This window comes from Lepidothrix coronata, unplaced genomic scaffold (assembly GCF_001604755.1).
Source record: "Lepidothrix coronata isolate B3197 unplaced genomic scaffold, Lepidothrix_coronata-1.0 Scaffold143, whole genome shotgun sequence".
Lineage (NCBI taxonomy): Eukaryota > Metazoa > Chordata > Aves > Passeriformes > Pipridae > Lepidothrix > Lepidothrix coronata.
Genome location: NW_016690323.1, coordinates 1,631,538 through 1,648,758, shown reverse-complemented (window position 1 = coordinate 1,648,758; position 17,221 = coordinate 1,631,538). Strand labels below are relative to the sequence as shown.

General features: G+C 45.1%; 1 protein-coding gene across 1 annotated transcript; it reads right to left on the bottom strand.

Annotated features, from left to right (window-relative positions):
• Positions 1 to 587: 587 nt before the first annotated feature.
• LECT1 (leukocyte cell derived chemotaxin 1) lies at positions 588 to 14,264 on the bottom strand. The gene is made up of 7 exons (XM_017827798.1): positions 14,161 to 14,264; positions 13,635 to 13,769; positions 11,114 to 11,254; positions 8,358 to 8,471; positions 5,564 to 5,717; positions 4,106 to 4,308; positions 588 to 1,785 (listed from the first exon to the last, which is right to left on the bottom strand). Exons 1-7 carry the CDS (start codon positions 14,230 to 14,232, stop codon positions 1,570 to 1,572), a joined length of 1,035 nt encoding a protein of 344 aa, XP_017683287.1. The 5' UTR covers positions 14,233 to 14,264; the 3' UTR covers positions 588 to 1,569.
• Positions 14,265 to 17,221: the final 2,957 nt, after the last annotated feature.

Genomic DNA, 17,221 nt, shown 5'->3' with positions numbered 1-17,221 from the left:
ATAATTTAAATATTTCAAAGCGAGTCTGTCCTTCAGATTAAGGGAAGGTGAAGCTTACATTAAAAAAGCTACAATAGAACAAAATACTGAATTCTAGTCTCATCTTACTCTCATTTAACACTTTGCTTTTTAGATATGCAGTTTAGCATTTCACATGAGGTTGTCTTTATTTTCTTTAAGCCATGATTATGTCAAATTAATTCCTCTTTTCTGTGTATCACGCAGTGTTAATAACATTACTGGGCTTGCAACATCTCAAGAGCTGTTTAGTCAAAAAAGTGAATGCTCCAGAAAGTGAACTTTAAGAAAAATTGGACCCTTTTGTTCATAAAGACCATCTAGATGGCTCCATAAACTCGGTGGTAGGGTTCAGGATGTATAGTATGGATGAAGACAGTATAATACCTCTGTCTTTAGTTTTCAAGGCTAGTCAATACTAAGTCATTCCATCTTTGAATATTTTGGCTTAGTACTTCCCTTAGAGGTTTAACATCTAATAGGATCAATCCCAATAATTGCAGAGTTTGCCTAACCAAAAAGGGTGAGATGAGAAACCCTTTTCTTTTTTCTTTCTTTTTTTTTTTTTTTTCTCCTTGCTGGTAAGCAGTTTCTCTTCAGGGAACGGAGGTTAGTTTCAGTGAAGCTAAAGGAGCTAGTCTGAATGGCTGCTATCCATGTGGAATAAAGAGGGGTTGTAATCTTGTGTCAAAAGTGTCTAATTCAAGGATTTATAAATAACAGTGGCTGTTGCAGATTCTGAAGGGCCTTGAGGCTCTTTGGTCTGCAACTGCATGTAAATACTCTTGCTGTAGTAACTGGATAGCAGATACTTGTTAGACACTACAGTGGTATCATGGATACAAGATTCTTAATGCTGAGGCTTCTTTGATGTCGGGATGTGCGAAGGGTTTTGATTCTGCAGCCACGCACATTCCCTTCTACAGCCCCTTTTCCTGCTGTTTGTTTCCGATTTAGCACAATGTGTGCTTTCCCGTGTCCCCTGGAGCAGCTTTGGGGGAAAGGTATGCTGTAATTGGTTTATAACCATTCATAATGACCTGACAACTCCAAATAGCAACGGGGAGCAACTTAACGGGGAGCAACTTAACTTGTGATTTATTTAAGTAAGCTGCATGGATGAAAGGCACTCCCAAGTGTACAAGTTGAGCTAGTTGCCTAATTGGACGTAAATTTTCACATGTAGCTTGGAAAGAGAGGATTTTGTTACGAAAGGCTGAGTTTATAGGCGAGGTTCTGGACTGCTAAACCAGTTTGTGAGCAAAGTTTATTATTGTCTTTTTTGGGGAATGTCTCAGTTTTTTAATTCAGCAAGTGCTAATATACCCTTGTCACTTGTAAATCTAATAGAATATTAACTTAAGATTTTAATTTGAAGTTAGAATATCTGACCTTGCTTCTGGTGCAGTAAAACATACTTTGATTTTGAAAACCAGGATCGGTACTGCTGCTTTGGTTGTAGTCTGTTACCAGTTTGTCGTCATTGCATTCCTGCTTATGTTGTCAAGTCTCCTGATTTTTTTTAAAGATTTTTTTTGTCAAGGCTTTCTCTCACACAACACCCATGATACGAGCAACCCACCAGCTGCAAGGCATGATGATTCGGCAGGCGGTGCGACACCCTTGGTAGTTGTAAGGCCACGGGTAGTAGCCCATGAGGGGCTCGCAGATTCTCTGGCACTGTGTGTAACTGCGGCGGCATTCAATGCAGCACACGCCCAGGTGATCCAGCATGGGGTCAAAAGCCATCCCTTCACCTTCCAGCTGCTGAAATGTAAAATATTAAATGTCATCCCGGTGCTCTCCTTCTCACAGAATGGCAGAACAAACCCATGCTCCTGTTAACCCCACAAAGGGTAAAAACTGAAATCTTGGGCCTGTGGAAGTTAACTAAGCTCCCACTAAGTGACCCGTGCATCTTGCTTTATTATTTTTTTTTCTTTTGTCTTGCTCTCTTTGGCAGGAGTGGAGAATTGGTGCAATCACCCATGTAAAATGAAAGGAACAACAGGCAGCTCTAACTTCCTTGTTTTTCTTCTACAGTCCTTGCAAAAGATCCAGCAACAGAAAGCTCCCAAGTTTTAAATATTAGTGATGAAAAAGATTTCAAGACAGTTATCTGAGTCTTTTGTGTAGGTGATGATGCCTGAAGTATATGCTGTGTCTTTTATGTTTTGTTTTAATTCCTAGGAAACTACTATTTAAGGTATTCCCCTGGTCCCCTGCAGTTTTCTGAGTATTTCTCCCTTGTCTCTGTCTGCTTCCTTCCCTCCCACTCCCACCACACTTAGATGCATTGTGGACAGTGAGAATTCTGCCTGTTCTGTAGCTGACAGTAAGGAGTTAAATGGAGCAAAGCATACATAAAAGCCTTTACCCTTCAAAATTCCTTTCCTCCTTTCTGTGGGAAAAAGGTAACCTGGATATTCTGCGTTTTGAAGCTCAGTTGTTCTTTGCCCATTGCTGTTATTTCAAGAAAAGCAGCAGCAAAGAGCAAATACTGAAGTACCAGTCAGCTTTTTACCTGAGCATTTGTCATTCATAAAACTAGCAGCACAACAAAAAGGTGGGACATGGAAAGGTGCCATCTCTTGACTGGGGTTGTACAGGACACTGGTGACAGCTGGGTGTTGTTTGGGACCCCAGCAACTCATTCCCAGTCCTGAGAGCAGGGAGGATGTTGTTTCCTTGGTCAGGATTCATCATCCTTGAATTCAGATACCTGCACTGTGAACTTCTACACCTGAGCTCGTTGTCCAGGCTCCACTTACAGTGGGTGAAGAGAAATAGCTCTAGGGAGGATTAATTTAATCCTTCAGGAAAGACTTACATTATTACTAATGGTCCTTTTCAATCAAATTATTTGATCTCTAAGGAAGCTTGGATATTGGCATCTGTGCAGTAACTGTTGGTGAAGGTGAATCCTGCTCTGCAGGCTGAGGGAAGTCTGATGACCAGTATCTGACTGGCCATTCTCCATTTGGCCTGTCAGCCCTTGGCTGGAAGAACAGACCTGTGGCAGTTGCTCTGCCACTGCCCTCCAGGGGCAGGGCAGCTCAGACCTCATGGACATGTTCTCGTCAGTAGCTGTGAGAAGTTACCTTCCAGTGCCACTGCTGTTTTACTATCTCATGAGAGAGTCGATTTAGATCCACTTTATTTGGAGTGATTAATTTAAGTTTAATTAAGGGATGTCAACTCTGCAGAATGCTGTCACAGTATAATGATCTCCTGCTGTTGCATAAATGTCAAGTCAAAGCTGGGACTTGCTTCCAAAGCAGGAGGCATTTATCTTGTGACAGTGTTGTATTAAAATGACTTATTCCTGCTGCACCAAATGATGGGTGTAAATTGTCTGGCGCTGGTGCAGTAGACTGGAAGGTGCCTACTGTACAGCCAGCTTTCCTGCAGCGCAGCAGAGGTGTTGGGACACGGCAGGGTGGCTCCCGTGCTCTTTCTGTGGGCTGCTGCTTCTCAAAGGGTGAGAACGAGTTTTACGATAGTCGTCCTCCATCCACTGTTGCTGTCTAAACAGATTCTTCTCTGCCAGTTGCTTGCTAGACTAGAGTTGCTTACCCTGATAGAGAAGAGGCTGAGAAAAACAAATTTATTTGGCTGGACCGTAATCTCTTTGCAATCAGACACTGCTACTGCTTTCCTCTGTAGTAGTCACTTGTGATACTAATTTCTGTTTCAGAGCAAAGCATGTTTCTAGCTACTGGACTCTCTCTTCACATAGTAAATGATGGGGTTCAGCTGTCGACCAGCTTTGGTTTGTTTTCAGAAGGTGCTATCCTTGTCAGATCTCCAGTACTGTTTCCATATGAACCTGGAAACCCCAAAAAGCCACTTGGCATCAACTTGCCTTAACCTTGTGATCTCAAGCACTTGTACTTGTTTCAGACTGAAATCTAATCAAAACTGGAGAAGAGGACTGAGGGAAGACTTTTTTTAGCTTCTTAGGTGTTTTGCAAGTCTGTTATTTCAGGGTAAAGCTGAACAGGCAAAATTGTGCAGATTAAAAAAAAAAGACAAACCCCGCATCACCATCTGAGCTCTGAGAGAAGATTGCAGTGCGAATACTTACATTATATGGGTTGTCTGGATTAAATGTTTGATCTGTTTCTCGTCCCATTGGCCTGGTGTCATTAAACTGGTGATCAAGCTCTTGACTCAGTTGCACTGTAGGTGACCTGGGGTTTACTTCTTCAGCAGCAGCTTCCAAGTCTTCCTCATCAAAGTTTGATCCTGATTGGCGCTTGTTTCTCTTCATTTCTCTCCTTTGGTTATCTGAAGAAATAATCACCAGAGGATAATCTTGAACATTCAAAGTAAAGATAAACAGAAGGTTCCTTGTATTTATCTAATGTTTCAGTGATTTCTTTAAATACTGAAAAAAGGAGAGGATGGAGGGCAGAGAGAAAGCCAAAGCTGTGCGTTAGTAAACCATGAGCATCCCCATGGGAGCTGCTTGCCTTTCTTTGTTGTATCTGCAGCCAATGTCAATCCAAAACAGTATGATTACCTTTTTTTCTCCCCTCTTCCCCTCCTTGAGGCAAAATGTGTGTGAGAAGATTGGTTGGGGGTTTTTTGACCCACCCCGTGGTCACTGATGCCAAGTCAGCAGCAGTTGCTAGCACTAGCAAGACCAGTCATACACATATCATTTTTTAAAAATGATTTTATGACAGAATGGTGCCCTGCTCTCAAGGACAGCTGGGGAACCTGGTGGAAAAAGGTTCTGGACAGCTTTGATACTGCTCTTTTGTTGCTCAGTGGGATAGGCAAGGTCATGAGGAAAGTGGAAAATGTTGGTAGCTTGGATCCACGTCAGGTGCTCTGAAATGTGGTGAATTTTTCTGGCTTGTGTTGTCCTCCCCGAGTGTTCTGATATTAACTGGACCAAGGAAGAATAAATCTTTTCAAGCCTTCTCTCCTCTTAGGCCTGGAAGTCACCTGGAGAAGTTGCTGTCTCCCTCGTGACTCCTGAACACCTTTGCTAAACTTGGCTCTGGGTGACAAGAGTACTTCAGTGTTGGGACTGCCCCCAGAACCTCATAAACCATGCACCAGTTGAGTAGCTTAAAGCATCTCATCCTTCCACTCCACTGATATCCTCTGGAGAAGCAGGGTAGGAAACAGGACAGGCTATGGTCCCAGGCCAGGAGCTTGATATTCCCCAACTCTTGGCCAGGTATAATGTTCCTGCTACCTGGTGTCAGCTACCTCAATGTTTTGGGGGCTAGTTTGAGCTCTTGTCATTCTGTGGAAGGAGGCTAATTTCTCTGGGAATGTTTCATCTCATAGACACCCACATGGGCTGTATAAATTGTCTGAGGAAATACAAATACGGAAAATCTCTAATGGATAAACTTCAAACCCCCAATCTCAGCATGAACCCACAAAGGCATGGGAAAACAGGCTGGGCAAGGGAGGAAAGGAGTCTGGTTTCCCAGATGTGCAAGTTTCAGTGGCAAACATGATGTCAGGAAGGCATTTAGATGAAGGGAGGGATAAAATACTTTTTAAATAAAAGAAGTGTTACCTTTGGGATATGTTGGTCGCAGCCAGAAAATTGGAAGATCCCCGCAAAGCTCTAAAATTTTGGGGCTTAGGAAGCTGTTATGCTTGATAGGCTCATCTGCAGCCACCCAGATAAGGGAATTTTTGTCAAATCTCACAGGCATGATTTCATCTTCCTGCAAATAGAAGAGTGTAAATCCTTTGCTGCTCAGTGAGCAGTCATGTGCCTGCTTTCTGTTAATTCTTGAGCACCAAGCTGTATAATCACCCGCTGCAACTAATACTGAGCATCCTTCTGTTGCATGAATGTGAACTGACTTCACAGAGCCAAGGCCTGGGGAAAGGCTGCCGCAGCTGAAACAAAGGGCAAAACTACTGTCAGCTTCGCTGGGGCTGTGATTTCACCCATTTCACTCCTGGAAGGCTTTTGCCCCATGTGCATGGGCTGGGTGTCAGAGATCCTTTTTAGCCCAAAGCATCGGTATTCCAGGTGGTTAAAACTGTGAAGATTTACCACCTTCAGCAAAGCAGCAATGAAATACTCCAGCAAAACCCAAGCCCCTAATCTTTTATTATGCCCCATTCACATTTGATGTACTCCCAATATAACTGTATTTACAATGTGTGCAGGGGATGGGGGGGCGGAATCTTGTTCAGAAGTTTTAGAGAGGATTATAGCTTGAGAGCTGCTCCAGCTTCCAGTTTAAGTCAATGTGATCGGTCTGATTAAAGGTCTTGTTTGGTAAAAGCAATTCAATTGACCAAAAACTTGAAGTGCAAGTTAAAGGAGCCTGCCTTTTTGAAGTGTACCCTGCAGGTTTTTGGTTCATATCTTCAAAGTAATGCAGGAAAATGCCAGTGATTGATTCTTTAAAGTTGTTAGTTCAAAGTATTATTTTACATAAAATGTGTAAGTATTTTATAGCAACAGTGAAATATTAAAAGAAAACCAACTTTTGAATCATGAAAACCAGTATGGTTTCAAAGTTAAAATTCTAAATTGCTTTCATGAAAGTCATCAAAACTTGTTATATAACTGACTAGATCAATTTATTCCCTTGGGTTGTTGTTTCTTTAGTGTGTTTATTGATTTCTTTTGTAGGTCTCAAGTCATTTAAGTTTGCTTTCCAATCTGTCTACTGCTCTTTATTTATATTCTCTCACTTAAGCTTTTATCAACATCAGAAATATCTAAGTCTAGTTTTCAGAAATAAAAATACCCTTTGTTTTTGTTTGAGATGATCCTGACTTGTGAGCAGACAGAATTTGGGTATCTATAAAACTCACTTTACTCAACCATTTTTTTAAGCAATGTTATGATATGTGTTATAAGAAAACAGCATATCCATACTTTCTCCTAAATACTTGCATATGAGAGAGAGGACTTGCTCTAGGAAAAATAAATATTATTCTGCCATTCCTATTGTACATCTAGCCTGGAAAGTCGAATGTCAGGGAAAGGTTAATGATAGCACTGAGTTGCCTGCTTGTTTTGGCTTCGGTGCATACAATTCATTGCAGCGTTCATGTAGGTGATGCATCTTTGGAGAAAATGCACAAAAAACAGGACAAGGAAACAGGCTTGTTGTCACCAGGTAAAGTATTAGAAATAACTTTTTGCCTGTTTTAGGATAATGTCTTCAGGTCTATGACTTTGTTCTTACAAAAAGATGAAAAATTCAAACTTTATCTTTAGGCAATAGTGCTAGTGAAGACAAAAAGCCCAGCTGCCTTTAAAATAAGGCAAGGCTCTCTGGAATTTGTGCAAGTTCTCTTTCCCACTATGGGGAAAATTCCACCAGCTTCAGGGGGCTTTGTGACATTTCTGCTGCCTTGCTGACTTGGTTTGGAGACCTTTTTTCCCTTAGTTTTGAAGTAGATGTTCAGTAATCACAGCACCATTGCAGGTAGGTACAGCCTTAACAGCGCCTCTCTCCTTGCTAATTGTATCTGCTTTTATTCTCTTGGGACCAGAGCAAACCTAGGGAAAGAGGTTGTGAATCTCCTGTGCTCTCCTGACAGTAGCTGAGCCCCCACCAGTGTCCAGGCTCAGCCATACTCAAGTCACTGGAGCCACTTCTGTGTGAGAGATGGGTTTGGGGGTCTGAGCTCTGGGAAACTCAGACTTTGTGCACATAAAGCTATAGGCTTTTTTTGCAGAAGTGAAATGAGGAGACGGTTTGGCGGTATCTGGGTGAGAACTGCAGCTTTTTTGCTGGCTGTGATGCAGATTCTATGAAATTTAGTTGCCATGTTGTAAAATTGTTCGACGCTAAGGAGGCAATTTCTTAATTTTTAAAAAATTATTATTTCTTCTGAGTTACCTGAATTTTTGCCATATTTTCCACAATTCCCTTTTATTGACTATTTCAGAGGGCTTGAGTGATGGACTCCATGCTTCTGTTCAAGAGCATTGATAGAAATCTCCTGGGATCTACCATGATTGCATTGACTAAAGAGCTGCTTCTTCCACGCTCTCCCTTCCAGCCTTTTGCACAGCCTATTCTCAGGCAGGTGCTTTTGTCATGGAGGTCTCCTATGGATCTGTTAGAGATCGGTCTGTGGCTTCCCCACTCACTAATCTGCAGCCTCTCACGATGTCCCTGGACACAGTGACATGTCTGACACCAATCTTGCTTTTCAGAGACCCCTTGCAACCATTCAGTGAATCCTCAACTATCATTCACTATCCTCAACAACCCTACAACTAGCCACAGTGGCTTTCAAATCTCATTTTTAGTTGTATTTAAATACCACTTTAAGACCCTCTCTGTACAAAGAGTAGTTGAAAAATAAATAATTAGATTACCCCTTACCAGCTCAGATGAGAGGCTCGCTTTAGTCATAGCATCAACTTCGGGGACGTGAGCTTTTGGCTGAGCTTTGATGTAACACTTTTCTCCTTCAGCAAAACGGATCCCAGTTATGCCCTGCAAAAGCAGAAGGCAGAGGGTTGTGCACAGCCCTCCAGCTCCTCGCTACCCCAAGAAAGCGCCTCAGCTCTGCTAAAATTGCCACTGAATTTTCATTTTGAATGCTAATCTTATTTAAAACCAGATGCAATAAAACACTCTTCTCTCATCATTTTAGCTTCACAATTTTGGTCAAATGGGTCTAGAAGTTTTTGCTTCATTTCTGAAAGTGGGGGGTGTTTTATGTAAGTGCTTCCATGGAAGCTGTAGGCTACTTGGAGTAGCTCTGTTAAGGAGTTACTTGACATGATTTGAACTGTAACTTAGCACCTAACGTAGGAAGTCTCAAAGTTGTGTTAGCTGGTGGTGTGGTACCCTTGTGACACAGATTTACAAAAATATGGGGGCAGCTTAGTTCAATTTATACACGTAAGTGGCTGTGACAGCAAGGGGAAGTTCGTGATGGGAAATTTGGTGCAGAAATCTGTGTGTGGGACTTCATCTCACCTGCTAGGGTGAAACACAATTGCATAAACCGTGGATGTCTAGTTTTAAGCAAGAGAAGGAGCTCCAGAGGGAGCAAGTCTCCAGAAAGTCTTGGGGTGTACCTTCCAGACCTGTGCCAGAACCTCAGGCATCAACATTTTACTATGGGAGCCTTGTCTGTAGTTTCTACATTTCTGCTGTAAGATTTGGGTATCCATAAAAGAACTCTTTTTTATGTTATAAATTTAGATACCTTGTTGTAAATGACAAAACTTCTTGTTTTTCATACAGTTGCACATGCTCCAGCCAACCACTGAAATACGATTACTTAGTGCCTTTTGAGATGTGCTAGTTTTCTGCCTGGCCTCTAGCTGCCAGGACAAGGGGGCATGGGTGTCAGCATGGCCCCTCTCACCTGCCCTGAAGGGGCATTGTGGGTGCCCTGGCCATCTAGTGCAGCATGAGATGGATGGTACTGGGACACCTGAGTCATGTCCTGTATGTTGCAGGTGCTGTATAGCTAGGCACACCCCCATCAAAACAAAGTGACTAATTGTTGAGCAGTAAGAGAGGGGATGGCTGTGCAGGGATGGGTGCACTAGGAAATAAGGCTTTGTGATGCACCAAGCATGCTAGGAGTACCCTAATATTGCCAAATCCAAGCCTTCACTGACTGTGCAATCACTCCAGCAGTGCCAGTCAATCGAAAGCTACCGATGTAAATACTAATCCGTTGGAAGCACATCTCTTCAATTGCTTTCACCTTTTTGTGCATTCTTGGCTCAAAACCCAAGGGGCAGCATCCCTTTGCTCTCACTGAGCCTGGTCCTGGCTCTCTGTAATTACAAGCAGGCGCTGTCCCTCCCTCACTGGGAGGTCCTTTTAGCTGGTTGGTGTTGGGAGCTGATTTCTGACCTGGGTACGACAGGCAGTACTTACCAGCAACACATGTGGAAGCAAAACGAATTCAGTATCTCCAGTGGACTGATGCTTTTGAGCGGATGTGAAATCGCAAAGGCAAATGAGAAGAACTCACTGTAGATGCTCTTATTCAGCTGCTAATAATGTTGCTATGGTGATGTTAATGAGAGTTCTGTAAAGGTAGAACCGCAATTGTGGTTGGGGTCCTGTGGTTGGGGTCCAGGGTCTCCTGGCATGGATTTGTTTGTACTTGCTGAGAAGCCAAGGAGCTGAATTTCCTTGCCTTTCTAGATCCAGCAAGGGGAAGGTGGCTGCTCCAGAGGCAGAGATGCTTCCTAGCAGCAGCATCTTTATTTTCAGTGCTGCTTTGACTTACAGAGGACTTAACTCTGAAGTTGAATGTTTTGCGCCTGAGAACATTAACTGCAGAGTCTGGGCCCTGTAAATGGGCTTCTGCAGCATCACATAGATGTGCCTTTAGTAGCTCAGGGGTGGTACAGGTCAGTGAACTACTCTGTCCAATCTGTTGAACTGTGCTGAGATTTGGCATCTGTTGGTCCAGGCTCTGTGCTGAGCAGCCACAGCCAAGTTGCTGGTGTACCCAAATGTGTTTGCTTCAATCCAAGTGACCCAGCACCTTGCATTTGGTGAATGGATGCATAATCTGTGCTAAATGCCTCCATCCTCTCCCCTGGGGATGAACTTAGGCCAACCCATGGAGAGCAGCTCCCATCCTTGATCTCAGGGCAGAGCAAGCTCCCCAGGTCAAGCGCTGTATAGTGGTCTCTCCTTGGTGTCTAGTTGGCTTACTGTCGTGACCCTATGCTCCTAAAACAGGTATGTTTGGGGGAAGTGGTTTTTCTAGTTCAAATGACAGGAAATCATGCAAGGGTTGTTTCACAGCCTGCCAGAATGTTTTTTTAGCAAGATCTCAAGGTTGCATGTTGTAGTTCTGCTCAGTGGTGTGAAAATGCAGAGTGTTAACATGGAGCCAAATCTGATGTAGCCTGATCCATATTACTTCCCAGAGTGGTACATGGCATGGCTTATTCCCAAAAAGCACTTAGATTTTGTTTAGGAGGAAACTGCCTGTCTCCCTGTGAAAGCAAGCCAGGAGAGTAAGAATGTTTGTGCGGATGTTTGGAGGCTGGAACCTGAGACTGACTGGGGCAGAGAAGTCAGGGCAGGGCAAGGTGTCCTTAGAGTCCAGCAGTGGAGCATGTTACATGAAGGACAAGGGTGACAGTACTTACGATCTGAAAATCATGAACTTCAACAGCCTCTTCATTCCCACTTCCTGTTTTGAATGTCTCTAAGTTATTTCCAGCATCTATTTCCATTGATCCATCTTGTACTTTTCCATTAATGCTCATAGTGTAGTGAACGTTGTACACCTGGAATTGAAAAAAGAGCAATAGCACATGCTAGTAGTTGCTTATTGCTTTCCTCCTACACTGGGCAGTGGGTCAATCTGACTATCATATCCCTTCTAACTTTTGCTTCTGTAAGCATTTGATAACCCTCCAACAATCAACACTGCACTACTGGACCATCGGGGCAGGCTGGTGGTCCAGCCTGAGGAACCATTTCTGACCCCCAAAGCCCTGAGGAACCATTTCTGACCCCACAGCTGTCCCTGCTCTGAGCAGCAGGTTGGACTAGAGACCTCCTGAGGTCCCCCTTCCAGGGAGTGCTCACAGTTCTACTCAAAAACAATGTGAGGTGAGTCCACGTCCGGGTTCACTCTGACCTAAAAACCTTCTTCTAGGTCATATTTTAGGAATTGCTTGTTATGCTGGCGTGATTCCCAAAGGAAAGCAGGAGCGAATATCCTACTCTGAAGGAGACCAACCCCTATTTATGTATTAGGATGTTCTGCTGAGGCACAGAAAAACAGGTTCCTCTTGAATACGAACATGCTTCCCAGCTTGTAATGGATGTGAACTTTGTTTAAATTGGATGTGAAGTTGTATAGGCTTGTATTTTCCTTGTCAGCGTATTTGCTCTTATCCTATTTTCAATGAGGAAAGCTGCAGCGTGGTTTGTATTTGCTGGAGGACCACAATCTGTGGAGGGCTTTTGTGATTCTCTTGTGCAGCTCTGCCAGAAGTGCTGCACAAGCAGTTTATTTTGGGTCTTAAAAGAGCCTTTGCAGCATTTTAATGAAAAATTTACACTGACAGCTAGAGACAAATTTCTTCTTCTCTCACCTTCGCTCAAGAAAGTCTAAGGTGCTAAAGATTCATGGTTCCTCAGTTATACAGAGTCATTCCCATATTCTTAGCTGTCTAGGACTCCTGTTGAATGTGGTTCATAGAACCAGACCAATCTATGTGGCCTCCCCTGATAGGGGCTGAGCTTTAGTAGAGACTTTGATACCCCTGTCAGTTAAGGAAGAATTTAAAAATATAAAATAAAAATAAGGATTAAAAAATGCCTTATTTTTTTAATGAATGACCCTGAATATAATTTTTGCTTCCTAAACATTTGCAAGTCAACTGCAGCTTTCTGAGATTGAAGGCAGCTTGGAAAAATAACTCTCAGGTTTCTCAGTGTCTTCACTGGGAGATCAACTTCACATCTAGAGATCAACATTGAAGCTTAATGACTCCTGTGAATGTGACATATTTCACAAGGCTGAATTTAGATGATGGGAGCAATAATAAAAGGTGAAACTTTGTCCTGTACTCCATAAGTGCACCCACCTCCTCAGAGCTGAATGCACTGTATCCCCATTTGTGTCCTTCTCTCTTTTCAAAAGCCTAGAGAAGTAGATGACTCTTGCAGCATGTCTTGGAGGTCAGCAGCGTGTCCTGTCTTTCTGGGGGAAAACCTTGTACTTTTTTTTCTGATTATCTGAATTATCGCTCTGTGTGTGGGTGTGTCTCACAGAGGAACCTCTGCTCTGGTTGCTGGAATTCACACAAGGCTCTCCTTGATGAGGACTGGCGTGTGACCGGAGGCAGCACAAAACTTCTTCCAAGGTAAATTCAAGGATACTAACTTAATTTATGGAGTAAGTCACATTTATGTGTGTACCATTATGTCTCAAATATGCTTTAAACATAAATACTATGTAAACAGAAAGAAAAGTTAACCTGTGAACATGTTCTAATGCTCTGAGGTTCGGTTCTTACACTGACCAACAGCTTCTCATTTTCATGGGTTTTACGTGTGCCCCGGAAACTGTAAATAACAAAACTTACCAAGACTTTAAAAATTGCTCCACAGCTGCTAAGCAAAAGTGCCTAAGTGTATGCACAGTCATACAAAGCATCAGAGTGAAATAATGGTGCCTGTTACTGGGTTAATTATAGCATTATATACTTGAGGGTCTAGGTAGAATGTGGATCAAGAATGCAGATGATGTGAAAAAGGAATTTACACATTTCAATGCTTTTTTTGTCCTGAGAGCTGGAGCTTGCCCAGGATGTGAATCCCCGGGGTCTTGTTGGGGTTTGAGTTCACTGAGCATTTGCAAGCAGAAATCAATGTAGCATCTGTGCTTTCAAAGATGTTTCGTGTTTGCTAGTAAATGTGCTTCCAGGAAGCTCCATCCAAACAGCCACCAAAGATAGCGATTATGGGTTTGGATTTTAGGTGTTTGGAAATTTTTGAAAGCATGGAAAAAAATACAAGAGAAAAATAAAGACCTCTTTATAGACCTCGCAAGAAGAGTTTCCAGCCCATGCCTTCTCCGTACGTGCAAGAGCTCCAAGCCCGCCCGCCTCCGGGTGCGGACGTGCCGCTGGGCCCGGCGCCAGCCGCGCTCACCTGCTGCTCCGTGGCTTTCCAGAAGTAGAAGGCGCCGATGGCTCCGGCCAGGAGCAGGAGCGCTCCAGCGATCAGCACTGCGGCTCCGGCCTTCAGCAGCCGCCCGGGCCCGGGAGGAGCCGCCGCCGCGTACGCCTGCGGAGAGAGCGGGGCTGGAGCGGAGCGGGGACCCCTGTGCGGGCAGAGACCTCGGCCCGGCGGGACCCGCGCCCCGGCACCCCCGTTCGAACCCCGACCCGTCCTGAGCCCTGGGCTTGACCAGACCCGACCCGTCCTGATACGACCCCATCACGATCTGTTCGGTCCGGATCCGATCCCACCCGACTCGTTTTGTCCTGATCCGTCCCGTTACATCCCGACCTGTACCGACCCGACCCGACCTGACCTATCCCGGTACCCAACTCGTCCCGTCCCCTCCCGACCCGACCCGTGCCGTCACATCCCGACCCGCTCGGTCCCGTTCCCTCCCGACAGGTTTTGTCCCCATCCCATCCGGTCCCGCCCGGTGCCGCCCCACATCACTCACGGGGGGCAGGCACAGCTCCACATCGTCGGGCCCAGCGTGGGCGATGGGCACCTTCTCGGAGCCCTCTGCCATGGCTACCGCGGGATGGAGAGGTGCCCCGGGCTCCGCCGCCGCCCCGGTCCCGGCCCCGGCCCCAGCCCCGACGGGGGGCTGCACCGCCCCGGCCCGCCCCGCTCCCGGCCCCAGCCGGCGGGGAGGGTAGGACCGCCCCCTCCAGGGCACAATGAGCCCCTTGAGCTGCCCAGCGGCCGCCGGAGCTTCCTGGGGCTGTGACCTCCTGCCCCGGCCCAGTCCCCCGCCAACCCACCCCCGGGTCTGGTCTCCAGCTCCCGAGCAGGGGGGTGTAGGGGACACACACGGACACACACCCCCTGCGTGCCGTGGCGGAGAGGAGGGATGCCCCGCCAGAGAGACGGCCGTCATAAAAAAACAGCTTTTAAAGTAGAACAACATATTAACTGCTTTTTTACACTTGCCACAGGAATTCACAGGCGCTGGAGTTGACAAGCTGCTTGTTCGGTGATTGCTCTGCTAAACACCTCGCTGCCTGGCACAAGGCAACAGCCCCGTGTCCGGGCTGGGCACAGCCTGGGAAAGGGAACATTGAGCCCAGGCCTGGTACAGGCTTAGCAAGGGCAAAGGATTTGCCTTTGACTTGAGGAGGAAATGCTACACAGCGTTTTTTAAAAATTTTCATTTATTAAGGTCATGGATACCTTGAGCCTTTACCTCTGAAGTGGATGTATCTCTCAGATTTCCTGTGTTTCCTGTAATTTGACATGCTCAGTTTTTGTTTTGTTTTGTTTTCTGAGCATCTGAAGTACAGCAGGATTATAGGAAATTTTGCTTGAAAGTAATGTTTACCTGCATCTGTTTACTCATCTTAATATTGTACATGGCAAGCTTTTAAGGGCTACAACTGGCTATGTGTGTCTATTCATGTGTCTGTCCATGTCTGTGTTTCTTTCATGCCCCATATGGATGTCCTGCCAGTACATACATGCTCATGCATGTGTCTGCGTGTGCACTTTGATGCTGGAAAATAAACTGTGCTGGATCCATTTGGGGCTGATGGTGTCAAATACCAAGCACAGCATCCTTCACCAGGCTGGAAGCTGAGAAAAAAATAACAACTGCAAAAAGAGCATGAAGGGAGGATGTCTGAGTTGTGACCTGTCCTGCCCTGCCTTTCTTGCTCAGTGGCCCAGCTCCAGCTATCCAGACAGGCAACAGCACTGCATTGTGGTGGGGCTGTTAATCTGGGGAGAGCCTGCCACATGGGGCCCCATCTAACTCCAGAGCAATGCCTACACTAACTAGATCTGCTGTAGCATTTTTTTTTTCAAAGTATGCATCTCCATTTATATTTCTCTTGCCCTTCCCCTTTCTTCTCCATTTTGCTTGTCTGTCTTGTTTTGTTCAGTTGTTGCACACTACTGACATGTCCCCCCATTTAAAAATTTCTGGGATCTTGATAGCAGAGGCCAGCTGATGACCTCGTCCCACCATGGCTCATCCCTCGAGAGGCAAGTTTGGCCCCCACAGTTGATTTCCTACACCTGCCTCTTCTCTGTGCCCCACTCCATAACTGCAAAAATCTTATTTTTTTTGTATCTAAATCCCCTTAACTGACTTGACCAGTAGTTTAAAACCCATCATCCAGCACTGCAAAAGCAGAGAAAGCTCGGAGCCTGCTGGCGGCTTTGAGTCTGCGTGCTTGGTGACTGACTATCAGAGACATACAGTCTCCATTTTCCTTCCCTTGAACCCAAATTCATCCTTCCCGTCGATTACTGTCGTTAACGATCAGACCTTCAACCAAAATTTAACTGGCATAGTTTCTGCTGAAAATAAACACAATCACAGCTCATTAAATCAAAAGCAAAGCCTACTGTGCAACTTCCTAAACTAGGACATATTCCAGCCTGCTCTCAAATGACATACTGTGCTAGGTTGGGGCTAATAATAAGATTATGATCCTCTTCATTAGCAAGTATTTTGTTACACCAAAAATCTCGTGAATGGATATGTCTGTCTTGGCAAAATGTGAGAATCCCAGTCTTTGATCTCAAACCTTCATTTAGCATTGCTGCTTTAAAAAGACAGATTTATTTTAAAGCCCCTGTGCTTGTCTCCCACGGGAAAATGTGCCAGGGAAGGAGTGCTTGCCTGGGAAGAGATGATGCTCATTGGGGTTTCAACTTGTTTGAGCTGCTTCCCCTGAGACTGAGGTGGGGAAGCTGCTGCCCCTCCCATCCTGACACTCATCTGAGTGCCCAGTGGCTCCTTCTTTGGAAGGTGACTGGAAGGACAGTCACCCAAGCTGTTTTGACAAGCAAAAGTGCAGCTCAGGGTGTGGTGTTGAGGAGGAATGTCAGCAAAGACAATATTGGTGAAAGACTGAATAGGTGGAATTCAGTCATGCTGGATATTGACAGAGGAACCTTCACTCCAGGTGCTGTGTAATGAAGTGCAATATCCCTCCTGGGGCAAACAAGATGGGGTCAGAGGGCTCACCCCCCCCTCCCCACACTGATGGAGCAGTAGCAACCCTGTTGGGTTTTGGCATGGGCAGATTCCAACAATTCCAAGCAATGATGCCATTTACGAGCTGATCTGCAGGGATTGGTGCTCAACTACCAGTCCTTGGATGACTGGGGTGTGAGTTGGGTCCTGCTCACCTGGGAAGGTGTGGGTGGGCGAACTGGTCCTTTGGGAGGGAACTGTTCTGCCTAAACCCCAGGAGAGAAGCTGTGCAGCATTCCCTGCTCAAGTCAAGTTACAAATCCCTCAAGTAATCTTCCAAACATACTTTTCTCATGCAGGGAACAATCCCAGATTATTTTTTTCCCAACTCTGAGCATCATTGCCCCTTCTTCTTTTGTTCCACAGACAGAGGAAGAGCAGCATGAAATTTCAGGCAGACAGAAAAGAAAAAAATGTTCCTGTTACACGGTTCACAGCTTACCACGTCTCGTTAACCCCTATGCTCATGCTTTACCTTTTGTGTGGGCACAGAGCTGTTTTCCTTGGAGGGTGCAGGGAGTGCATCTTTTGCCAT

Coding starts and splice junctions, on each gene's coding strand:
- LECT1 (XM_017827798.1), bottom strand. CDS start 14,232: ATGGCAGAGGGCTCCGAGAAGGTGCCCATCGCCCACGCTGGGCCCGAC. Junction 13,770..14,160: donor TGGAGCTGTGCCTGCCCCCC/GTGAGTGATGTG, acceptor CTCTCTCCGCAG/GCGTACGCGGCGGCGGCTCC. Junction 1,786..4,105: donor ATCCAGACAACCCATATAAT/GTAAGTATTCGC, acceptor TTTACATTTCAG/CAGCTGGAAGGTGAAGGGAT.